The sequence below is a fragment of the Corvus moneduloides genome, chromosome 1 (assembly GCF_009650955.1).
Source record: "Corvus moneduloides isolate bCorMon1 chromosome 1, bCorMon1.pri, whole genome shotgun sequence".
NCBI lineage: Eukaryota > Metazoa > Chordata > Aves > Passeriformes > Corvidae > Corvus > Corvus moneduloides.
In genome coordinates this window covers 86748672-86771228 of record NC_045476.1, presented here as the reverse complement: position 1 = coordinate 86771228, position 22557 = coordinate 86748672, and the positions used below count along the sequence as shown (strand labels likewise).

The 22557-nt window shown below is 35.8% G+C and overlaps 1 protein-coding gene across 1 annotated transcript in view; it reads right to left on the bottom strand.

Annotated features, from left to right (window-relative positions):
- The window catches only part of DNAH5 (dynein axonemal heavy chain 5), a 116477-nt gene that overhangs the window by 19532 nt on the left and 74388 nt on the right, over positions 1 to 22557 (bottom strand). The window contains exons 52-65 of the mRNA XM_032117873.1: positions 19872 to 20044; positions 17183 to 17313; positions 16164 to 16317; positions 15226 to 15493; positions 14403 to 14634; positions 12768 to 12882; positions 12383 to 12559; positions 8452 to 8655; positions 6964 to 7143; positions 5957 to 6094; positions 5226 to 5361; positions 3472 to 3788; positions 2071 to 2226; positions 1461 to 1643 (exon numbers count right to left, since the gene is read on the bottom strand). Of these exons, the coding sequence (XP_031973764.1) occupies positions 1461 to 1643; positions 2071 to 2226; positions 3472 to 3788; positions 5226 to 5361; positions 5957 to 6094; positions 6964 to 7143; positions 8452 to 8655; positions 12383 to 12559; positions 12768 to 12882; positions 14403 to 14634; positions 15226 to 15493; positions 16164 to 16317; positions 17183 to 17313; positions 19872 to 20044 (2564 nt within the window). The remainder of the gene's footprint in view (positions 1 to 1460; positions 1644 to 2070; positions 2227 to 3471; positions 3789 to 5225; positions 5362 to 5956; positions 6095 to 6963; positions 7144 to 8451; positions 8656 to 12382; positions 12560 to 12767; positions 12883 to 14402; positions 14635 to 15225; positions 15494 to 16163; positions 16318 to 17182; positions 17314 to 19871; positions 20045 to 22557) is intronic.

Genomic DNA, 22557 nt, shown 5'->3' with positions numbered 1-22557 from the left:
GTAGTGAGTATAACACTCTGAGAAGCTGGTACAGAGTGTACCATATATCCACTTATTAGACATTCCCCCTCAGTGACAAAGAGGCCATTGAATAGTAGAATAATTTTAAGTTGGAAGGCACCTACAGAAATTAACTAGTTCAACCCCTGTTTAGATCAAAATAGCTCAGTTGCTCAGGGCAATGTCCAGGTGAATCTTGAACCCTTCCAAGAACTGAAAATCCACAAAATCCCTGGGTAATCTGTTCCTGGGTTTGACCACCCTCTATGTAATTATTTTTTTCCTAATATCTAATCAGAATTCCCCACGGTCCAACTTGAGTCTGTTACTTCTCCATCTATTTTTTGGCTTCCCTGAGAAAAGTTAGGCTCCTTTTCTGTGTCCTCCAAGCACACAGCAGTGGCATTGACTGCAGGAAATTGATACACTGACTGTCTCCTGGAGGAAAGTACTGTATTTCAAGGCCCAAGAAGTACAGTTAGGAACAAGGCTTTGTGAATATACACATCACAGTGTGTTTTAGATAGACAGTGATAATTTCATTACATAGTGGGTTGTCAGTGGTTGAAGAGAAGCTGATGGTGCAATGAAGCTGTCTGACAAAAGACAGACTTTAACAGATTGAGCGTGATTTCTCTCATGAGATCCATGCACTGTTTGGAAATGAAATGCAACTACTCGACGTGAATAAGATGACTGAGGCTATTAACGAGAAAAATCTTACATTGGCGGGGCAGCGGCAGGTGTTGGAAGGACAGGAGAAACTCAACAGATGCCACAGTAAAGAAATAAAGACATTCCTGTCATTTGTCCCTAGGGAAGGTAAACTGGAACTGTTGCCAAAATCTTAGTAGCTACACACTCATAGCTGCATAGTGTCTCATGACACCAACATTGCCTGACCTTATAGTTACAGGGATTAGCTGTTCTGCAGTTTAAAAGATCAGCCTCCCTCCAGAGCTGCTGGTGGCATGTTGACTGGGACTGGCATCCCGAACCTGGACTTCCTCAACTAATACGTCTGCAATGTCAAAATAAGTAGGTAGCCCATTTTCCCTTGGAGCAAGGAAGAAACTATGTCTGAATTTTTGCACTAGGTTATGTTGCCATGAGCTCCAGAGTGTGTAGACAGAAGAACATCAGTTTTTATTTCAGGCCCTTTTGCTTTTCACAGGCCATTCTCATGAGGTTATAACTCATTGAGGCACGAAAAATAAGGTGAATATGTTAGAGTTGCAACAATAAAGAGACCGAGAAACTTCCACATTAATGAGTCAATTGCTTCTGTGTCAGTTTTTAAACCATTGCAAATAGATTATATTAAGAATAATCATAATAGAGAGAGCCAGAAAGTTACCTTGATATGAGAATAGAGAGTAATAAATTAAAATAAAATAAAATGTTCTACAGGTAAATATAAGAAGTACAGCCAGGAAAATAGATATAATCAATTCTTTTACCTGTTTCTCTGTGAGAATGACTCTGCCTAAGAGTTGATTTTCAAGACCTTTCATGGTTACAGTAAAGTCAATGATGGAGGTTCGAGCACTAATTTCAGGAGAGTAGCATGGATTTGACAGTTTTGTAGTAATGTAAAGCCTGAAGCCATTCATAACATCTATTTCCTTATCACCAACTTTCACCTTAAGAAAAATATTAAAAAGAAGTCTTGAAATATCAAGAACCAATACATGCTTTTTCAGATACTACATATAGGAAAAAGGGTTACATTTTTCTGCTTAAAGACATAAAAATCCAGTTTTAAATCATACATCTGATGCAAACAATTTGTTGAGAATAGACAAGGACCACTTTAAATGGCCCATTCACAGATTATTTAAACGTTTAAAAATTGTCATAAGCAAAGGAATAAGGAACTCTGCATTAAATATATTAAGCATTTGTGAACTTAAACCCTACCTTTTTTCTTCTTGTATTAGCATTAATCAAGTTTAAATGAGTTTAATTTTTTATCGTCCTAAATTTATCCGGAGTTATTTTCCTAAGTAGAAGGACATGGGGAGGGAAAGGGAAGAAAGGGGAAATTCCACGTTTGCTCTTTTGTTTTACCTTGTTGGCTGAACCTGTTTTAATGATGTTTCTTTCCAAAACATTATCAAGTGCTGGGTCAAGCTCTTCTCCAACATCTTCTACTAAAAGAGGTCTTCCCAAAGAAAGGCTGTCTTCTAAGTGGTTTCTAAAATACTTGTGATTCAAAGAAGTGATCTAAAAACACAGATGCAGTATCTTATGCCCATTTACCAAGCTTCTTGTTAGTTTTATATTTATAAATTATTTCATTTTCTTTGAATTACTGCCAAAAACAATGATTCTGGGAGTAGACTAGTATTAAGGCAAAGATTGGGACCACAAGAAAAGGTAACATCAGCATACCCTATTGCCAGATCTCAAGGAATGCAAAGTTCTATTTTTTAACTGCAAAAGTAGAAGCAAAGCAGCACTGAGCACTTTCAGTTTTGATGTCCTATGAGTGCAACTACCCAAGAATTTCACAGGAAAATTCACAGGAACCTTTTAGCACCTTCAATTTTATCTAGGATAACATCTCCAAGTAAAACTTCAGCAAGGTCAATGCCAAGATAAAGTGTTCTTCTGGGGTTTTTTCACCCTTGAAAATTAGAGCTTTACATAGAACAGGACCTCAAATAATCTTTGATTTACAAAGTAGTCCCCAGTATAACTGTGATTTTCAACATTTTCTAAGCACATTCAGCTTAGACTTTAATAAAACTATAAACAAAATAATAGTTTTTAACATAACTAAGCAACCATTAAAGGTTTCCACACCTAGATAACAATCAACGTGAAAGTGGTAGTAATATTCTCAGAGCCACTCAGACTACTTTTTATGGCTTTCAGGGATTTTTCTTTTCAAAGATGGTTTATTGCTGTAATCATACTTGTAGCCAGTAAGGACTTCCTTTCTCTTTATTTTGTTGTTTGCATTGAATTTGTGTATCTTGCCTCTGTACATTCTTGCAATACATCTTCCCTGTATATTTGCAGAGAACTTAGCTCCTGACATCCATACTAAGACAACAGAAATTAACAATAATTTCTGATTAAAAGATGAACAAAATCATGCTGTGAATCTTAATTTATAAACACTTACATGAAATTGTATTAATCAACTAGTTGTTTTTTTCCTACCACTTATATTATTCTGAAAACATGGTTATTACCAGGCATTGCCCATCCAGCCTGTTTTCCAACAGTTTACGTTTCATTAATATAAATTCATTAAACAAATGAAGTCACCGGTGCTAAAGGATACACCTCCACATCTAGTCAAATCTCAAATCTACTAAAATATATCAGAGATATTCTTTATATTCAAACCAGACTTTTCATACAAATGGCATTTCCTAATCATTATGTGAATCACTGAATTGTAATGATTTGTAAGCTAAGAGTTTTTAGGGATTATGAAAACACAAGCACTTCTATTACCTGAAGGTCATTTCTGCCTTCCTTATTTTTAATCCAAATTTTACCCTGTGCCTGTGGATCAATTAATAAAGGATAACGAGATGCTTTAGTGACAATGATTCCATTCTGTAAGGATAAGTCGTCATTTGGCAATCCTTGCAGGTTCCATTCACTGATAGTTGGAGCATCAGTCAACATTTCTATGAGGTTCAAGTTGTCACAAAAAGGAATTTTTCGGCTTTTCATTTCCTTTTGCCAGTCATTTAACAGCAGACTGCGGAACTCTTGGTTAAAAGGACCAGAATAGGACAGAAAAGCTGTAGCCAAAAGTACATCACCTCAAAGAGAAAAAGGAGGAAAAAAAAAACCTAAACAAACCAAAGCATTGCAACTTTGCCAATTCTATTAATAAACAAGGTGTTTCGTGTTTCCTTCAACAGTTGCTACGCATTTTGGCTGGTAACTGAAGAACACACTTTGACCCATAAAGAAGGCAAACCAGTCTTTTTCCCAAGGCTCATTGCATGGCATGACAATGCTACATATCAGTAGAGACCACATTTACTTTGTCCCTACAGTGTAATTTTAGGAATCAAGAGATCAGCATCTGGCAGCTCACCAAGGTCAACTCAGCACATATGTAATGCTATTCCAAACACCAGATCCTGCACAAGCATGACATGGAGGAATGAACTTACTCATAAACTTTCAATTCCATCATTTCCTTGTGCAATCATGAGAACATGCTTAAACAGTATTTGGGGGATGTGGGAGAAAAACCCCTTATAAGTACTAATTCAATTAAATTTTTGTAAATCAATTAGGAGTACTAGTAATAAAAACTGTCACAGACATCATTATGGAGATATTAACTGTGACAGCTTTTAGTCTTCTGTTCAGATTCAAAATTTTCCCTCTAAATTTCATGACACCATAGTTTGAGGGGGTTTCGTACCTCTGAAATAAGAATGCAAAATTTAAACTGGAGAAGATATACGTTTATACTCAGCCCTAAAACTTTTTGGACACTTTCAAGTTATCTATAAAAGAAATAGGATAAATTTTTGGGGAAGGTATCCCACATTTTTAATAAGTTAATACACATATATGTATTTTACCAGCAAATAAAATACAATCTATTTACTATAATACAACCTACACAGCAATACCTGCTTTTTGCAGCCTTTCAAAGTAAAAGTCAGAGAAGAAACTTCAGCCCATAGTAAATGATGAGATAAATTTCATTTATTGATTGGTTCATTTAATGAAGAAATTATTTATTACAAAGTACTTTAGTTTACAAGTGCAAATTTTAAAAATTTTAATGATCTTCTAAGAAGCAAGTTTTTATGAACATTAGTAACTGCAGTTAAAAATATTGATTTCTACATATAAATGTCAGTGCCTGAGTATCAGTCTTCCTCTCTTCTATATATAATCTCAGTTATACACATTTTATTGGCGCTTGCTAACATATCCTTCTCTTTGGACTGTTGCTTACAAACATCAGTCAAGTTAAACCATTTGTGACCCAAATGTATCCCACCACATTCACAATGTCCATTATCTTTTCTTTTTAAATATGAACTTTAGCCTTACATTTATGTTTCACCTAAAAGTGCTTTAGCAAAGGAATTAAAACAATTACCCTCATTTTTGAGACAGGGATCTAAGATACAAAGGAAAAGTATGACATTTCAAATGTTCTCAGTTTCACTACCCATTACAACTCAAGCAGCTTGCCTCCAAGTTTAAAGATGTGGATAAAAACTTACCAACTAGCCTCTTGGTTTGCATGGCAAATTCTTTACTCTGTTCTGTCCACCTCTCTTTTTCACCTGCTAAACCACTTATAAGACTTGAGGCAGTTTGCATTTTATGTCGGCAGCGCTCAGCATCTTCCAGCAAAGTCTAGAGAAAACCATACACAAGGGAAATTGTTTACAGTCATATATCTGATAGGCCAGAAAAATCTCTACAACTCATTAAACCAGTAGATAAACAAGAGCTTAAAAATGTATTCTCAAACATCTCTATCACCATGCAGAGCAGGGACAGTGAGATGAAAAAATTATATCGGGACAAACTATCAACATCTGTCAGAAACTTGATTCAGTATTTCTTTTTAATATTTCTGTTCTTAAGTTTCATTTTGGTGTAGTTGTTGAATAGCATGCAAAATTCCTGATACTTATTAATTCTGGGGAATTCTACCCAGAATTTGAAATACATTATACATATAGCATACATGAAACTTGAAGTTACAGTAGTAGGCACTAAATAAAGAATACAAATAAAATAGTTTTTGGTGGGGTGGGAGGGAAGAGGGGAGAGGGTCAGAGGCAAAGGAGAGGTAGAAACCAAAGAGGCAGCATACAAATCCTATCTGTCTCTTATCCACTGTCCATCAACATCTTTTTCAAGGAATAATAGTGAAATTGAAAGAACACGTTAAGTGTTCCTTAAAGTAAGGGTAAAAACTTCTTTTCTGTGAAGAGCCGTTCACCTGTTTTTCTCTCATTGCATTTTCATACTCTGCCTGCACAATTTCTAATTCTTCTTGCTTGGCTCCCAGTTCTTCTTGAGCTTTCTGCAGATCCAGCATAGCACTGGTTAGGCGTTTCTCCTGAATTGCTAAATTAGCCTACAGAGCATAAAAACATAAAAGTGTATTCATACACTGAGAATTTCAAAGAATTTGCTATAATATATTTCAGAAAGTTTTCCTGTACTACATTTCCAAATCAAACTGTTCAGTAGAGATTTCATCACTCAGTAAAACTTTTATTTGAATTTTACAACAAACTAAATTCTTATTTCAGATAACTGCACTTAAGCAGTTGGTTTAATGTCAATTAGAAAAAAATAATTTAAAACACTTCCAGGAATGCCAGTCATTCTTCATCTGACACAGAAGTTAGTCTTACATGGCTTGCAGAAGAGAATGATGCCTCTAGAAGCCTACTTGATTTGTCCAACCAATATGCTATGTCTAAATACAAAACTTGCTTCCCTCTCAGCCATTCCTATTATAAATACAAGCTATTCTCTGTTAAACCTGCTTGACCACCTTCTTCCTGACATTCATTCTAACCACTTAGGCCTGTTTTTTTCTCTACATAACACTGAAAAAGAGTCTCTGTATAATCTTCTTATGAACTGAGATTTGGAATATTAACCAAATCTCGAGGCATTTTTCTACTTAATTCTAAATTAAGGTAGAGCAATTGCAGTAGTGTATTTAACTAGATGACAGATGCTGTAACCCCATTCAGTAGGAGTCTAGAGGCATAAAACTGCACCATCTCTTTCATAATTTTGGCAACTTACAAGTGGAAGTACATTTGAAATATATTTTATTGTAGAATTGGAGTGTTCAAGATAACAAATTTTTGGAGAGGGAAGCACCAGTTCAAATAAGGCAGATGAAGTTTCCCATAGATTAAATCCTCATGTACAAACAGGTGAGGATGAGAAGGAGCGAAGGGTGTTTGTGACTTGTAACAGATGTACCTTTAAAGGTAATACTTCTTTGTTGATGGAAAAAAATACAGCCATAGCTTTGGTCCATGAACAAAGGCCAGCAACATTCCCACACACTCTCCTAGCTGTCTCAATGTTGTAGTCCGCCATTTCAAAATAAGGGCTCAAAAGTTCTACCACTTCTTCATTAATTGTGTCCTTCTGAAATTGCTGGGAAAAAAAATTTAAAAGTGCAATATCTATAAGGTATGTAATAAGTGTAAATTATACCTAAATAATTTCTGTCATGCATCTTTGAGACCTTTAAAAAGTTATTCCACTGTTATATATTCTTACACAACAGAAAAAAGTTTGTCTTCATTTATGATCTTTGCTATCTTACTATTACTGTTACACAGGTAATTGTTGATTCAAAATATCACTGATCCTGCTTGAAATTTCATTTTAAGAGAGTATAAGTGTTTAACAATCTTCAAAAAGAAAAGCAACAGCTTAGTTCTGGTTCATACACATACATTTTACAAGACAGTCCTTTGAAAGGGAAAGCCAGCTATCTTATCCTTAGATTACCTTATCTAATTATTGGAATGTATTTCATTTTTAAAGAATTTATTTTTACCCTCTCTTTTCCCCAAAAAGCATATTTTTCATTTTTCCACCCGAGAAGCTCTCAGTTTTCTCCCTCAAATTTATTTACAAAGTATAATGAAAGTCTATCACTGAAGAACTTGAAATGTAGCTATTCCCTGAAGCATGAATAGGTTTAATTATGCACAAGGAAAATGAAATGCTGAAGTCCTTTAGTAAATTAAAAACTCTTACAAGTAGATGCAATATGAATACTACATAAATAACATCCATGCCACTACCAAGCATACAAAGCTGGTCAAGCCTCCTACTAGACCAGTAACAAATTAAGTAAACTCAAAATGCAGAAATCAGGGATGATAAAACTCACTGGAGCAGGACAACATACCATTTATTCCAACTAGATAAATCATAATATTATTAGTTTAAGTTATGAAAAGGAATTTGCTCACCAGTTAGTTACTCTTTCAATTTCCCTAGACAAATGCTATGAACCAAAAATCCCAAATTTTAAAAAGTTCTGATTGTGTTCATCCTAATAATCATCTATGCTTTTGCAAGCCAGTGCACAAGTTGTGATGTTGAAAATTAATGAAAAGTTAAATACCAGAAAAAAATATGTTTGTTATCAGCTTTAATGAAACAGATAAGTAATGGCTATCCAAACCAAATGCTTAAAGCTTTGAGTCATTTGTCACTGAAAACAATTTCATTGCCTTACTTAGGAAAAATTATAATTTATTTATGACATGACTTTGCAAGAAGGAGTCAAGCTTATTTCATTCTGACATACTTATTCTTAAGCCCTTAACATTTCAAATCTGTTGTGTGATTCCACTTGCACATCTGTTCTCCTCTGAACACCAGAGAAAACGTTGTCCCTTATTTTCTTGCGTTGCAAAAAAAAAAAAAAAAAGGTTGCACAAGCACCTGTAGACTCTGCAAGAAGTTCCCTGTTGTCATCAGTTTCAAAGATTCTTGCCATGATGGGACAGTACAGCATCTCTCCTGATCAATTTTCACATGGTTGACTTTACGCTGGAAGAGCAGCAACACACAGTCCATGATACGCATGATGAGGTGAGGAGGTCGACCCAGTGTGCGGACAGTGGCAATATCTGCAGGTTTTATTGTCTAGGAATTTAAAACAAAGGGGAAATCAAATACTGTTATTATCTATTTAATGAAACATGAAGCATAAGCTCACCAACAGTATTAATGGGAGAAAAAAAATTTATGTTATTTTTACCTCTGAAAAGCATGAAGCTAGAAGGACCCCCCAAGTCAGATTTTCACTACTAACTCCTATCAACTACTAGGAAACCTCAGCACAGCACCTCCACAGCAGCACCTTAAAACTTAAAACTACCATGAACTGTTTTGACAAAAAAAAGAGCAAACCAGAAATATCTCGGAATTTTACTTGTTTTTTTAAATGCGAATATATTGACCAGCAACTGAGTCTAGAAAGGAAATACTTTCTGTTGACATCTGGCAAATGAAGGTAAATTAAGGAAACCAGTGAGCAAGCTTGTTAAGTGTTTGCACCTTCTAATACATCTTACCAGTTTGCATCTTCTAATACATCTACACCACTTACCTTTCTGATGTAGAAGCAGGCCTATGAGAAAAATAAATTATAGTAATGTATGAAAACCTAGGCCCTATTAAGAATGGCAAAGTAAGCCTAGGGTGCCAAGTCTAACACTGTAACTCATAACTCTACATCATGAATCAGAAAGGACTATTAGAAAAGTCTGCTGAAGATATCTCCTTAGAGAAGAATTGATTTGAGCAGCTGCTGCACCACATACAGAGCAAAACCAGCACTGAACAATGGGAACTGCTGATGGGCAGACCCGCTCCTATAACACACACAACTCTGAGCAGAAGCTTGGCTTATTCAAAGGCAGTTTAATCAGTCCGAGCACATGACAGCCCAAACAGTAAGCAGCAGATTACTGTGAGTGTTACGTCACCTTGCTTCTAGCCTAGCACGCGCCTCACTGGGAATTCATGAAGTCAGATTTTATTTGTGTCTGTACTTCAATAAAGGGACTGCAAAGTGCTGCAGACTGTCCAGATCGCCTTCTCTCTGCCAGGCCTTTGTTTCCCTTCAATATTTTGCTGCTATTTGGGTCCAATGTGCACTAAATAATTCACCACAGTTTTTCCACTTATCTGTGTGAAAACTTTAACCAGTGTTTCTTAGTGACTGTTAGGAAATTCAGCTCAGACTTTTTCCCCTAACATACAAATTGTAGCAAAATTGTTACATTTAATTTTTATTTATTTATTTACTCTGTTATAGTTGTGCATTTAATGAGCTACTTTTATTACAGGGCAAAGTGCAACAAAGTTTTACTGAACCTTGACAATTCTTACTCAAACTTTTAAAAACTAATCTCACTATATGTTTAGAAATGCTTATAAGATGTTTTATACCTATATTTCTCTTAATGCGGCATTTATCATTCCTAAAATATGTAAAAAAACTGAGTGAAATAGCTAATCACTTTTTTTTTTTCATCTGGGTAATGACCTTTCTATTTATTAAATATTTTAATAGGCATTTATCTACTATTCAAGCAAAATTCTACTGTAAGAATCCCAGCTAGAATTTGCAAACCTGTAATGAGATTCATTTTTTGAAAGATGCAGACCCATACAGAGAAAATTCTTGCTTAAGGGAGTGAGTGAATGAATGAATGAATTCTGAGAATAAATATACTCATGCTCACAGGCCTGTTTTTATTCTAGTTTGCCTTTCCCCTTTGGCATACACAAAGCAAATTATTATAGAAAATGTGGCAATGCAGTTGGCTCGAACCACTCTGTCTCCTGAGGAGGACTCGGACAACCGTGGGGGTCAGCAACTCGAGTTTAGCACGCAACTTTCGGTCATGGTGAGAATCCATGAGTCCCTTGTTTTGTCTTTTGCATGTTTTCCCGATTGGTTAATATTTTGTCCGTCCTGTTTTATGTATGAAGTTATGTATATTCATTTCTCTTCTTTAATATGTATTAGTTCTAGAAAGTTCCTTGTTCCTCGACGCCCCATTGGATCCTTCCCTGAGTCCCTCCTATATGTTGTTCCCATTGGTTCCCTTCCTGTCAACCCCGCCTACTTGTCTCTATCCCATTGGCTGAGATCCCTTTCCCCACCTATTCTGTACCCAGTATAAGGTCCTTGGACCCTCTCACCGATTCTCCTCTTGGTCTCTGTCATTTCACAGGAATGAACCTGCGTGGAACACACATGGAGAGTCCCCTCTCTTTGCTTCTTTGCCTTTGCCTGCGTGCCTGCTTAACAGCGACAGAAGGATACAGCCCCTTTTGGGTGAGGGGCTCTACCCCTTTTTGTTGTGTGATGGGCACTGAGTGCCACCTTCCAGAGGGGTTTCAGCGTTGACCTCCGGGCTTCTTTGTGTTGGCACGCGAGGGGTAAAACCCCCTTCTGCCAGCTCCCAGTGGCTGAAAACCCCTCCAAGAAAATTCAAGAATTTCAAGATTGAGCCAAACTACTTTTTCCCATTGTGAAGTCTTACAATAATGCTAGCATTGCTTTTTCTTGAAATCAGTGTTTCATTTATTATCACCCTACATTTCAAGAAGAGCAGTATTGTTTTGGTTCAGCCATTTTAGTCAAAAGCAGAAAGTAAGCTTTAATAAGAGACAGGTCCAGACACACAGCACTAGTGCTCTCTTTATACTGGAGATGCTGACCAGTTAACATTGCTTATTTTTTCACTTGTCAGAATGCTTGCCGACTACTGGGTTAGTTGCTGTTGCTAGTTCTTTAACCTTTTTCCTGTGGCTATATATCAGAGTATATCAGGGTATTATAATACAGATCTTCTCCCTTATTCCACTCTCCCCAGCTGTCAGGTCATCAACCTTCATTTAGACTTTTTCACACTGTGCTTTAAGAATCATGGCAGTCGGAGACCGTTAGATGTCTCTCACTCGAAGTGAAGTCTTACATTCAGAAGATCCATGAAAATTTTGCTATGCTAGATTTAAAAGAAAATCATGGCATTCCTTCAAATCAGTCTTTAACCATCACAACTGCTGGCAGCCTCTCAAATGGAAAGGCTAACTTTCCAGTAAATCTACATAAAAACTCTTTGAGGTTTGTCTACCCTTCAGGTGTTTTCTTCATAATTTATTGTTTCTTGGGATGTGAGCTCCCTGCTAGCATTTAACAAGTCTATTGCAGATTCCTCTACTACTGCTCACAGCAAAATGTCTTGAGGTACATCCTCCTATAAAGTCAACTGAACAGACATAAAGATAAATATTATGCAAGATCAACTAATATTGATTTTTTTAATCTTAAATATATGGGCAAAGGGTTCTATTCTATTCTATTAAAAAAGCTTTACAAGAAAAGTATGGTGAAGTAAATGAAGTCTTGGTAATGCCACAACTCCTAAGAAAAAAAATTTTTTTAAGAAGACACAAAATAGTGGACCAGAAAACTCATTGAAAATGCAATTTCTTTGTGAAAACATAAAATAGGAGGTTTGGATTTGGATGGAATTACAACTGATTTTACATGGGAAGCACTTCACTCATTGCAAAAAACCTGTTTAGTAACAGTATCAGTATTCAGTTACTGGTCTGTCATCAACCTGCAGCACATGATATATCAATTACAGTTTCAAAGAAAGTTAAAACTTGCCCTTTTCTGAAAGCTGACTATTTGAGGTTTGGTACTCACGTGAAAAAAGAAGAACAAAACAGAACCTAAAAAGCCTCAAAATATGTATATTTATTTTCTGCCAAGTGAAGAGGTATGCAGTGCACCTGCAATTTTGTATTTCTTAGTGCTAATGTTATATATGGTCCAAATACTAACCTGTAAGGCTGTTTCTGCCTCTTCCAAAGCAGGCTTGGCAGCTTCCAACTTCTCTTCAGCAATGGCTTTGTCTGCCGTGATACTGTCTACAATAGCTTGGGCTTTGTCTTTCACTTTCTGAACATCACCCTTCACATTCTCAGCAGCCTGTGCTTTTACAGTAACTTCTTTCAATACCTAGAATGGGAGAAAACCCACATGCCATAGTTAAAAGAATTTTGTTGTAAAATCATATGTTTCCAATTCCAGAAAACTCAAATAAGATCATTTTCTCCAAGATCCTTTCTTTCCAACACTTCATTTTAATTGATCAATCTTTTCAAAATAGAAGGAATAAAAGGAAAAAAAAAATCAAACAGCAGTAAACTTTGAAGGCTGTACATACCATGTCAGCTTTTTCATTGGCAATTTGAAGTTCCTTTTCTTTTACCTCCAGTTCTCTGCTTAGAGCAGCCACTGACTCAGAGGCCTCTTTCAATTTTTCCAGACCAGTATTTATTCTGAAGTTAAAAAGCAAAATAAAAAGCATCTCATTCACTTTGTAATTTACACTCTACTTTCCATCTGTAGAATGAATCACATCAATCAGAATGAACAATTGCAGATGATGTTTTACACCAAAAATAAAACTTGGACAAGAACTTTCACCCAAGTCTGAATCAATAAAGTGGACAATTAAATACGTGAACAAAGTTTGTGGCTTGAAATTTTACCCACTTCTAATCTAACAGTATGTCTGTATCTTTGCATAAAAATCCTATATGTTGGCTCCATATTTGTCACTGTCCCTCTTGAGCCAATACTCAAAGAACTGAGTTCTATACAGCAGAAAGCATTTTTGGATTACTAAAATTCTGAGAATTATAACCAATCAATATTTCTTACTTGAAGTGGACACTGAAAAGAAATCAAGACCAAGCAAAAGAGGGTAACAGAAAGCAAATATTGAGGTAAGAATTCTCTGATTTAGCACTAAAATGCCCCTTCAACAGTGCTTTTTTTCTTTCAAAAAGTCTTCACTTGTGACTTTTCATACAAGTTTAAGTGGCGTCTACCAAGGCTGCTGTTGCAAAGGCTACAGAGTACTTGGACGGCTGAACAAATGTAGGAGAACAGACGAAGTGAAACACCCGCCAGAGCAATTCAGACAATTCAACTAAGATACTAGGGTGAAGTAAAACGATTTGGAATGCATGAACTAACCTGCTAAATCTGAAGGTAGATAACAGGACCAGACCTTTCTGTTTTACAAGCCTTCACCCATAATGTAACTACAGATTTCAAACTCAATTTGACTTTGAAGACAAAGAATGTTTCAAAGCGAAATAAACTAGTTTAAGTCTTTCTTAAATGTTTCCAGCTCTTTTTGACAGTTTTTCAAAACTGAGAAGGCAGTTTTTCTTAAGGGTGTTACCAAACGATACACCAACTGCTAATTCTCCATTATATTTGAGTGTTCCTGACATGAAGATATATCTGCAAATAGATCTCATTAATTTAATAAAGCATCTGAAAATAGGAAAAAGTATATCAAAACCATTTTAATAATCTACAAGTAAAAAGCTCAGCACTCTAAGTGAGGCTCTGTGTTCACAAAACCACCAAGCGTATTTCTTACATGTTCCTAACAGGAGGATACAAGTGTTCATCAAGAAAACAAAAGTTGCTGCCTGGCAAACTAAATGCTACTATGAATATATTATGAAATTACATGTAGATGTTTTCTTTCACTCTTTAAAAACACACAGGTATCATTTATATTCACCTTGTATTTCCCTCTAGCTCTATTTTTCATGCATGACTACTCTTTTTTCCCCTCCAAATATATATAGTCTTTAGCTTATATGACAAGAGCAACTACAGTATTTGAATAAGTCACACCTTTACACAATTCCAGGAATTAAAAATAACTTTTTTTGCTGTGCAAGGAGACAATCTATGCACTGAAATGAAGCATATCAGAATATAACTACCTGTGGAAGAAAACTACAGAAAAACAGAAGTTATCTGAGTAGTTTACCTGTTTGATAATGTTTGTACTTCAGCATGCTTTTCTTTGTATGTGGTTTTATATCCCTGAATAAAGGTCAGGTAGGATTTGGGAGTCACATGTGTAGAACGTCTGTATCTTTGAAAGTAATCAGAACACTTTTCTGCCACTCCATCCTGGAATGAGCCCATACACTGCACAATTTCCCTCTTTGTATCAGCAGTGCAGTCCATATCAAATGAGGACAGGAAGTGTTCAGATACTTAGGAAAGAAAGAAAGCCTAAATGTAAGTAAATATTTAAGAAAATATCTTAGCTTATAACCAAGTCACTATAAAACAGGCCAGCGTGTATTTGTTATCTTGGCTTTCACCCAGCTTCTGAAACCCCAGACTTTACTCTTCACCATCAGGTTCTGAGCATTATTCTCAGTATTATTATTCTCAGTAAAAAATACAGGCAAGGATCCAGCATTCTTTCATCTTCAAAGTGTGTAACTGCTTTTTCACTCTGAACCTGCTACCTACCAGGGACTGGGTAATCACTGCATTCCTCTGTATGCCCTATCACACACACAGTAACAAATAATCTCTTTCTTTAGTAGCATCTTTGCCTTCTTTACTAATGCTTTAAGACATCTTCACAGGGTATTTTTCTTCAAACTGTGTTCAAAACCTTTCCTCTGTTAGAAATATTTCAACGCCTTAATACAGGCAAGCTTTAAAGAAGAAAATAGCTACATCAAATTTTAGAATCAAGTAAGTTTCTTCTGGCAAAATTCAACACAATTAAAACAGCTACATGATCACTGATCAGAAAATTATATCTCTGCAAAAATAAAACCTACATGTACCTGCCACCAGAGCATCCTTAGGCCACCGGCTGAACCAATCTATAGTGCATCCAGAAATGAGAGCAGGGAACTTCAGGGCCCTATTTCGGAATTTTGCACCTACTGGTGAAAAGCAAAGAACTATGTGAAGGTTCTGCCGGACTCTGGTCATGAAGTAGTCATACAGAGCCTCACTGGTTGGAGGTCTTCGTGGATGTTCCTTTTTGAAGGAGGGAATGAGGTCACTAATGATCTCATCTACTTCATCACGGGCAAATAAGTTTGACACCTTTGGGAAAAAGGAAGATTTTTCATGCTTTTTGAGGTGATCCAAAATAGAGTATATAGCACAGGGTTCTCTTAATACACAGCATTGCAGGAAGGAACATACATCTTGGACAGTGCAGTTATTAGGACCCACCAACTCCTTTAAACAAGAACTTTTACTAAAGTGATTCTATTAAACAGACTGAAATCTAACTTGCTCTAAAAATTTAAACCCCACTCTCCAATGGCTTTGATTCCTTCTCTTTATATTCCAATAGCTAGTAGCAATTACTCTGAAACATAACCCTGAAATAATACATAAGTAAATAAAATGAATAAAATCCATCCCATCCATTCTGGACATAAATTTACCATTCAAAAACTAACCATACACTAATAGTTAATTTAGCAGAGAGCTTTTTAAAACATCTGTGATATTTCCCAAGTCTCAATTTTATTTTTTTAAAGCTATTCTCATGTCCCTTGAGATAGTTTGTCTCACTCTAACCTAGGATTTTGTAGATTTTGTAGACTGCCTCCATTTTTAATAATACTCTAATGATAAGGAGCACTTGAATTTTAGTTCTTGAAAGCGTACTCCTTGACTTACAGTAGCATATTCAAATAATTTCTGTTATTTTACTTCAGAATTATAAATTTTATTAAGCGTCGATCATGAGGGGGCATCTTACCTCTCCTGATGACAAAACATTGTTCAAGTATTCCAAGAAAGACTCATCTTTGATCTCATTGTCTGTAAAAAGAAAACAGGTGCCTTTGCCTTGCAGTCCTGCTGTTCTGTATAAGAGTTTCAGATCTTCCATCAAGTTTAAACTGTTGTATGATCTTAAAAAAAAAAAAAAAAGGGTTAGTTGAACAAATATTTATTCTGTTTTTAAAAATGTCTTTTTCCCAAAAGAGTAAAAAACCCAAGCAAATTTAAGTTAGAAACAATGTCTTGGAACTTAAGGCAAAAGGTGCTTATTCCAGATAGATCCTGTGATGAGACCCTCACCAAGGGACATTCCCACATGTGGATCTACAATTTCTTCTGCAGCCAACACACATCCAAAAGATTTAAAATAATTTTACTTTTCTAAAATTATATCTTATTTGAGTGCCAAAACTGACCTGTCCTACAGACAGTTTGGGAGGCATTCATTCTAAGGCATTCAGAGAAGGATTTATAATTTTTTTTTTTATCTTTTGTGAGTCATTTCAAAAGAAACCACGTTGGGCTGAACAATATGAAATAAGGCAAAATATCCTTGGAAAAGATTGTCAAAATACTTGACATACACATAAGACCTACCAAATTAATGGGCAAGGATAAGGATTCAACCTCCTCATATGACAGCATTTCAAATATTACAAGATAAACTCATGAAGGCATTTCGGCTATATAACCACCTAAAAGTATTTTCAGTACAATTTAGTGCACTGTGTAAAGACTCAAAGATAACTTGACACTACCAGTATTCCTTCTCATTCTGTGAAACACACAAAATAATTTACTACACCAAAGATGGTAAAAATTCACAATTATTGTAGAAAATCAAGAAAATCTAGTAAGTCTCAAAGGATTTTCATGTCTTTCCACTCTATATGATGATGATCAGACTATGTTAAGCGGAGAATGTAAGCCTGTTTTATTTATAGGAAGAGTTAAAACACAAGTTATTTATTTAGTTAAATTTTAGCTTATGCTCACCTTGTCAACATTATCTGGAATGTGTCATAGCCAGCTATGAAGGATGCCAGTCTTGTCAAGCTCTGCTTTCCTGAGCCACCAACTCCAACTAAGAGAGCATTTCCACGAGGAGTGCGAATCACACGAGAAATCTGTGTAATATACCAGTCATTTATTGCTACAATGTGTAAAAGTTACACATCCAAAAATTCTATGCTACTGTAATAATAAAGTTATATTAGAAATGAAGAACAAATGAAAATTTCAAGGTTTAATTAAGGCATTCTATATTACTATTAATATATTCTGTGGACATTTGTACTTTGCAGTATTTTCTGTTAACCTGTCAAATAGTATAGCAACCATTTGATTCCATCACTGTGTATGTTCAGTTATCAGTAAAATTACACCTCTCGCTTCCACAAAGTACAAGTAAATCTCAGCTGTGATTTATTAGTGATGTGCTATCACAGCATGACAGATTATCAAAATTGGGAAGGAAATAATAATTTCCCCAATGCCATGACCTCTGGATAACTTTAGTAAGACACATGTCACCAGGTCCTTTCACTGGAACCAGAGAGACAGGATGTCCCGGGCATGTAAAATTCAGGACAAAGACTCTTCAGTATTCTCTGCAGCAGGTAATAATACTGCCTTTGTAATGAAACTTGTTAAGCTTCTCATTTACTTGACTGTAAAAATGCACAGTATCAGTATGAATATTTGATCACAGTGAAACATCTCCCAATTAGATCTATGTTTCTTTCCCACTTCATTATTTATCTTTTAAATCAAAAGGCAGCAGCTTACTACTGCTCCACATTTCCCTTCAATTCAGGACCGTGCAACAAACAGACCCTTTAGAATTCAGAGAAAAAAAAATTTCAGCATTAACTGTGACCTTCATACTTGTTCCACTGCCCACAGCCAAAAAACAATGCCATGAAACATTGGATGCAGGTAGAAGACATTACCTGATGCTGAGAAAACATGTCTTTAAGTACAGGAGACAAACTTGCTCCGCAGCCTATCAGTTGCGAGTGGACAGACCCTCACAGTACTCAGAAGAGCCGACATTAATACCCAGAGCAGCACAGAGCCAATTCCCTCTCAAAGACATGATAATACCAGCCAGGTGGCTAGCAGCTGGTCTCCTCTGTATGAGCAATGATGCACGGTATTGGCTTCTGTTCTCTTTATTATCTTGAACATTTCTTTGATGACCCTGGAATTCCATCATGTCAAGAAGCAATCTGGAATACCTGTTTATTTGCCTTTCCTCTATATTACTTCTTTCCAAGCTATTAAAATAGTCATGCTAATTTCCTCTAATTTTAAACCTCTTTATTTTACACATTGAGTGCAATGTACTTTTTATTTTCCATAGGCTAATGTTTCATGAGAAAGATAAAATCTAGTATTTAACCAGAGAAAAAAATTTAATTTGCACGCCCTCCCTGGAATATCACTGATCACTTCAATAATGGCTATTAGATCTTTTCCAGGCAGAGGCACACAAGCCATTAATTGGAAACTTCATTCTCTGTTTAACATATCCCTCAGCTTTAACTCATTCAAGTCATATTATGTCAGCTCAGATTAGGCATTACCTCGACTGTGCCTATCTCACTTTCTCTTACAAGCTGTCTCAGGTCTACAGAGTTGTTGGTATTTTCAGGAGTTTAGAATCCTAGAAGCACTACATACTCATTTCATCCAAGCAAAGACTAATAAAATATTTTAGGTATTTACCATCTAGATACCCAAAGAAGATATTCCTGATGACAAGTGGCTGTTCAGTGAAAAAAAATTTTCTTTTACTAGATCCTGAATTTCTATAGTTTTTTTTTAGGAATAAATGAGAAACTTGTTATTAAGTATGATGACGATTTACAATTGTCCTAAAGAAATCCATAGCAGACCATCATCCATTTTGCAGAGAGAACCTTAGAAAGGGACTAATTTTGTGAAATTACAAGAATTCCCCCCAAAATTTTGAAAACTGCAGATGCAATGTGTTCGTCAACTACAATTAAATTTAAATGGCTTTGATATTTAATATATTATTTTGGGGGATAGTGCAATTCTATATTTAGTTCTTAATAACTTACTTTAAGAAAGACTGAAAACCTCAGAATTCAACTGAGACAGCAGGGGTTCTAGTGTAAAAAAAAAAGGCTCTCCTTTGTATGAGGCCTATTCTGTGTGAACAATCATATCAAGCTGTGCTGTGCTAAAAGTTATGGTCAGTTCCAATCCATATTCAAAAGAACTTTAAAAGTAGTGAGCATAGTGTGGATCTACAAAAGAATTTTGGACTACATTAATTCCTGCTCTGCTGCCCATACTCCTTCAGAAGCAACCAATTATGTCTTAACCGGAATTTCATTAGACTCATTACAAAGACAGGAAGAGCTCCCAGAAGAATTAAGAAGAAGGAAGGTTGAAATACAGTTAGAATAGCTAGCACCATGATCCCACCGAACATAAAAGATAGGTATAAAAGAATAGTTCCATCTGATGCATTTTCTGAAAAATTTTTAATAGGTTTTAATACCTAGTCACAGAGTGACAGATCAAATATTTGCTAGCAATAAATTAGTTGCCTTCAGTTTTAGAATTAATTTACCTTGATTCATGCATACCTCTCCTCAAAAGAGGTGAGGGCAAGTGAACAGCAACAAATGGCAATCCAACAAGACTGTACCTTGACTAAATGAACCATAGCATCCTCAAAGAAAACCATGTCCATTCCAGTACCACGAACATTCTCATTGTATGTTTGTAAAAACTTATCTAAACGATTCCGTAGCTGATGAAATGAGGAGATTGGTTCATAGATTTTGGGAATATCTAAATTAACTTCCTCAGGTTTTTCATCTAGAACAAAAAGCAAGTAAGAAAACCTTAGCAGTTTGAGTAATTGACAAAGGTTCAATGAGGGGATAAGTGAAGATAACTAGAAGTTTCATCACCCAGAAACAGGTTTATTATACATAATATTATATATTAGATGTACATATGAGAGTGCTGAATACACCCTACCTGCAAGAAATGGTAATTTCAGCTACTTAAGTTTTAAAACAAAATGAAAAAAAACCTAAATAGCCGCCTTTCTCTATATCTGAAACTTGAATGATGAAAAGTGATACTTATTTAGGTCCCAGAAAAAAAATAGCACCAGAGAATGAAGGTAAATAAATACTGCAGTTAAAAATTGCAAATAATCTTTTCTGTAACACAGTCTAAATTGATTAAATAATTGCACTAGAAAAAAAAATACTCTTGAAATGAATAACTGCCACAACAAGAAAATATATACACTGTGAATTAGCATACATTTGTTTCATTAGGTGATCTGAAAGCCACAAGTCAACCACCAAAAAAGGAGGTAACAGTGCTGCTGCCTCATCTTTCCATTCATAAGCTTAACCATGCTTAAAGGTGGCATGCCTTCATTCATAAAAATTCTTACAACAAACAAAATCACGGAAAGGTTGACATCAGCAGGGATCTCTGAAGGTCATCTGATCCAACCCTCTGCTCAAGATGGGCGCCCTAGAGCTGGCTCCCCAAGACCATGCTCAGGTGGCTTATGAATGTCTCTAAAGGCACAGACTCCACAACATTTCTGGACAATTGTACGAGCACTGTCACAGTAAAAAAAAGCATTTCCTGATGTTCTTCATTAGATTTTATCCAGTATATCAAGTCTTTCTCATTTTGGGGAGCCCAGACCTGGGCACAGCACTCCAGGTGTGTCCTTACCACTGCTGAAAAAAGGGAAAGGACCACCTATCTTGACCTGCTGGCTACATTTCTTCTAATGTAGCCCAGGATGTCACTCATTTTTTTTCCTGCAAGGGCACACTGCTGGTTCATGGTCAGGTTGGTGTCAACCAGAACCTTGAGGTCCATTTCTGCAAAGTTGACTTGCAGATGGGTGACCACCAGTATATACTGGTGCATGGTACTTTTCCTCCCCAGGTCCAGTACTTTTCACTTCCTTTTGTTGAACCTTTTGTTCCTGTTAAGTTCCATCTGGGTGGCAGCACAACCTCTGCCATATCAACCACTCCTCCTAGATTTGTGTCATCTGAGAACTGTCTTGAGGGTGCACTCTGCCCCATCACCCAGACCAGTAAAGACAATGTTGAGGATGACTGGACCCTGTATTGACTCCTGGGATGCACCACTAGTTAATGGTCTCCAATTAGACTTTGAGCCACTAATCCCCGCTGTCTGGGCTTGACCATTCAGCCAATTTCAATCCATCTCACTTCTCATCCAGCCCATATTTCATCAATAAACAACTGACAAATTTCATTGGAACAGTGCCAGCAGGCAGACATATTAGGGTTTTTGGTTGGTGGTTTGGATTTCCTCAAAAATAATACTAGTACAATACCAGTACAATTTTGCTCTTATTTACATACGTTTAGCTCATTTAGTTACAGGATTTCATGATCTATATATGCTACAGGATGTATTTTTCCAGTTATCCTAGATCAATCAGTTTTGCTAAACCTCTTCTAACTTACTGAAGAAATATATAATTCAGAACATTATCTCTAATTGGTAGAATTAAAATCAATTAAATAAGTTATTCCAGTAAAATAAGTATTCCCTAATGCTTAGTAAAGTACTAGAAGCCAGTGTGAAGGGAAGGGACAGAAAGGTGGGGGAAAAACCCCAACCACAGTGTACTGTATTTAGAATAGTGTCTAACATTTTTCTTGTTTCAAATTTTTTCTGCATTTCCTTTCTGTTGCACCATTCCAAAACTCAAGCAGTTTCCAAGGAAAAAACAACAACAGAAAAACATAACAAAACTAAAACACAAAAATACCTCTGTAAAAGCATAGCTTAAGAAAATCACATTTTACCACAGAATCTAATCTCTCAAAATACAGGGATTATTAATTCTCTTTCAGCTGTCCTTTATATAGCATTTCCTGTATGCCTGAAGTCACCTTAATTTCAGAATTTTTAGCTCTGTATTGCTTCTTCGTATGAACACTCCTCTAGATTAAGACCTAATTAAATCAATTGACTTCTTATCTTAACATGTAAAAGCACTAGTTAAACAAAATGAATTTTCCAGGTGGAAATAAATTTCTTGCAATCTGAATAAGACATTTAAACAACTTAGAAGTTGATAAGGAGCTAATAAGAAATACTTCAAGGAGTTAAACTGCAGTGATATTTTTACAGTTTCGAACCATTGAAAAGAATTATATCATCTTAATTCTGTTCCTACAGTTTTATTATTAAAGTCCAAGGATAGTATAATTAAGTACAAAACCTAAGAAAGGGCAGACTTTTCCATTATTTAGAGAGACAGCTAACAAAATGTATTATTTTAAACTCTTGTTTAGTCTCAAGATTCACAA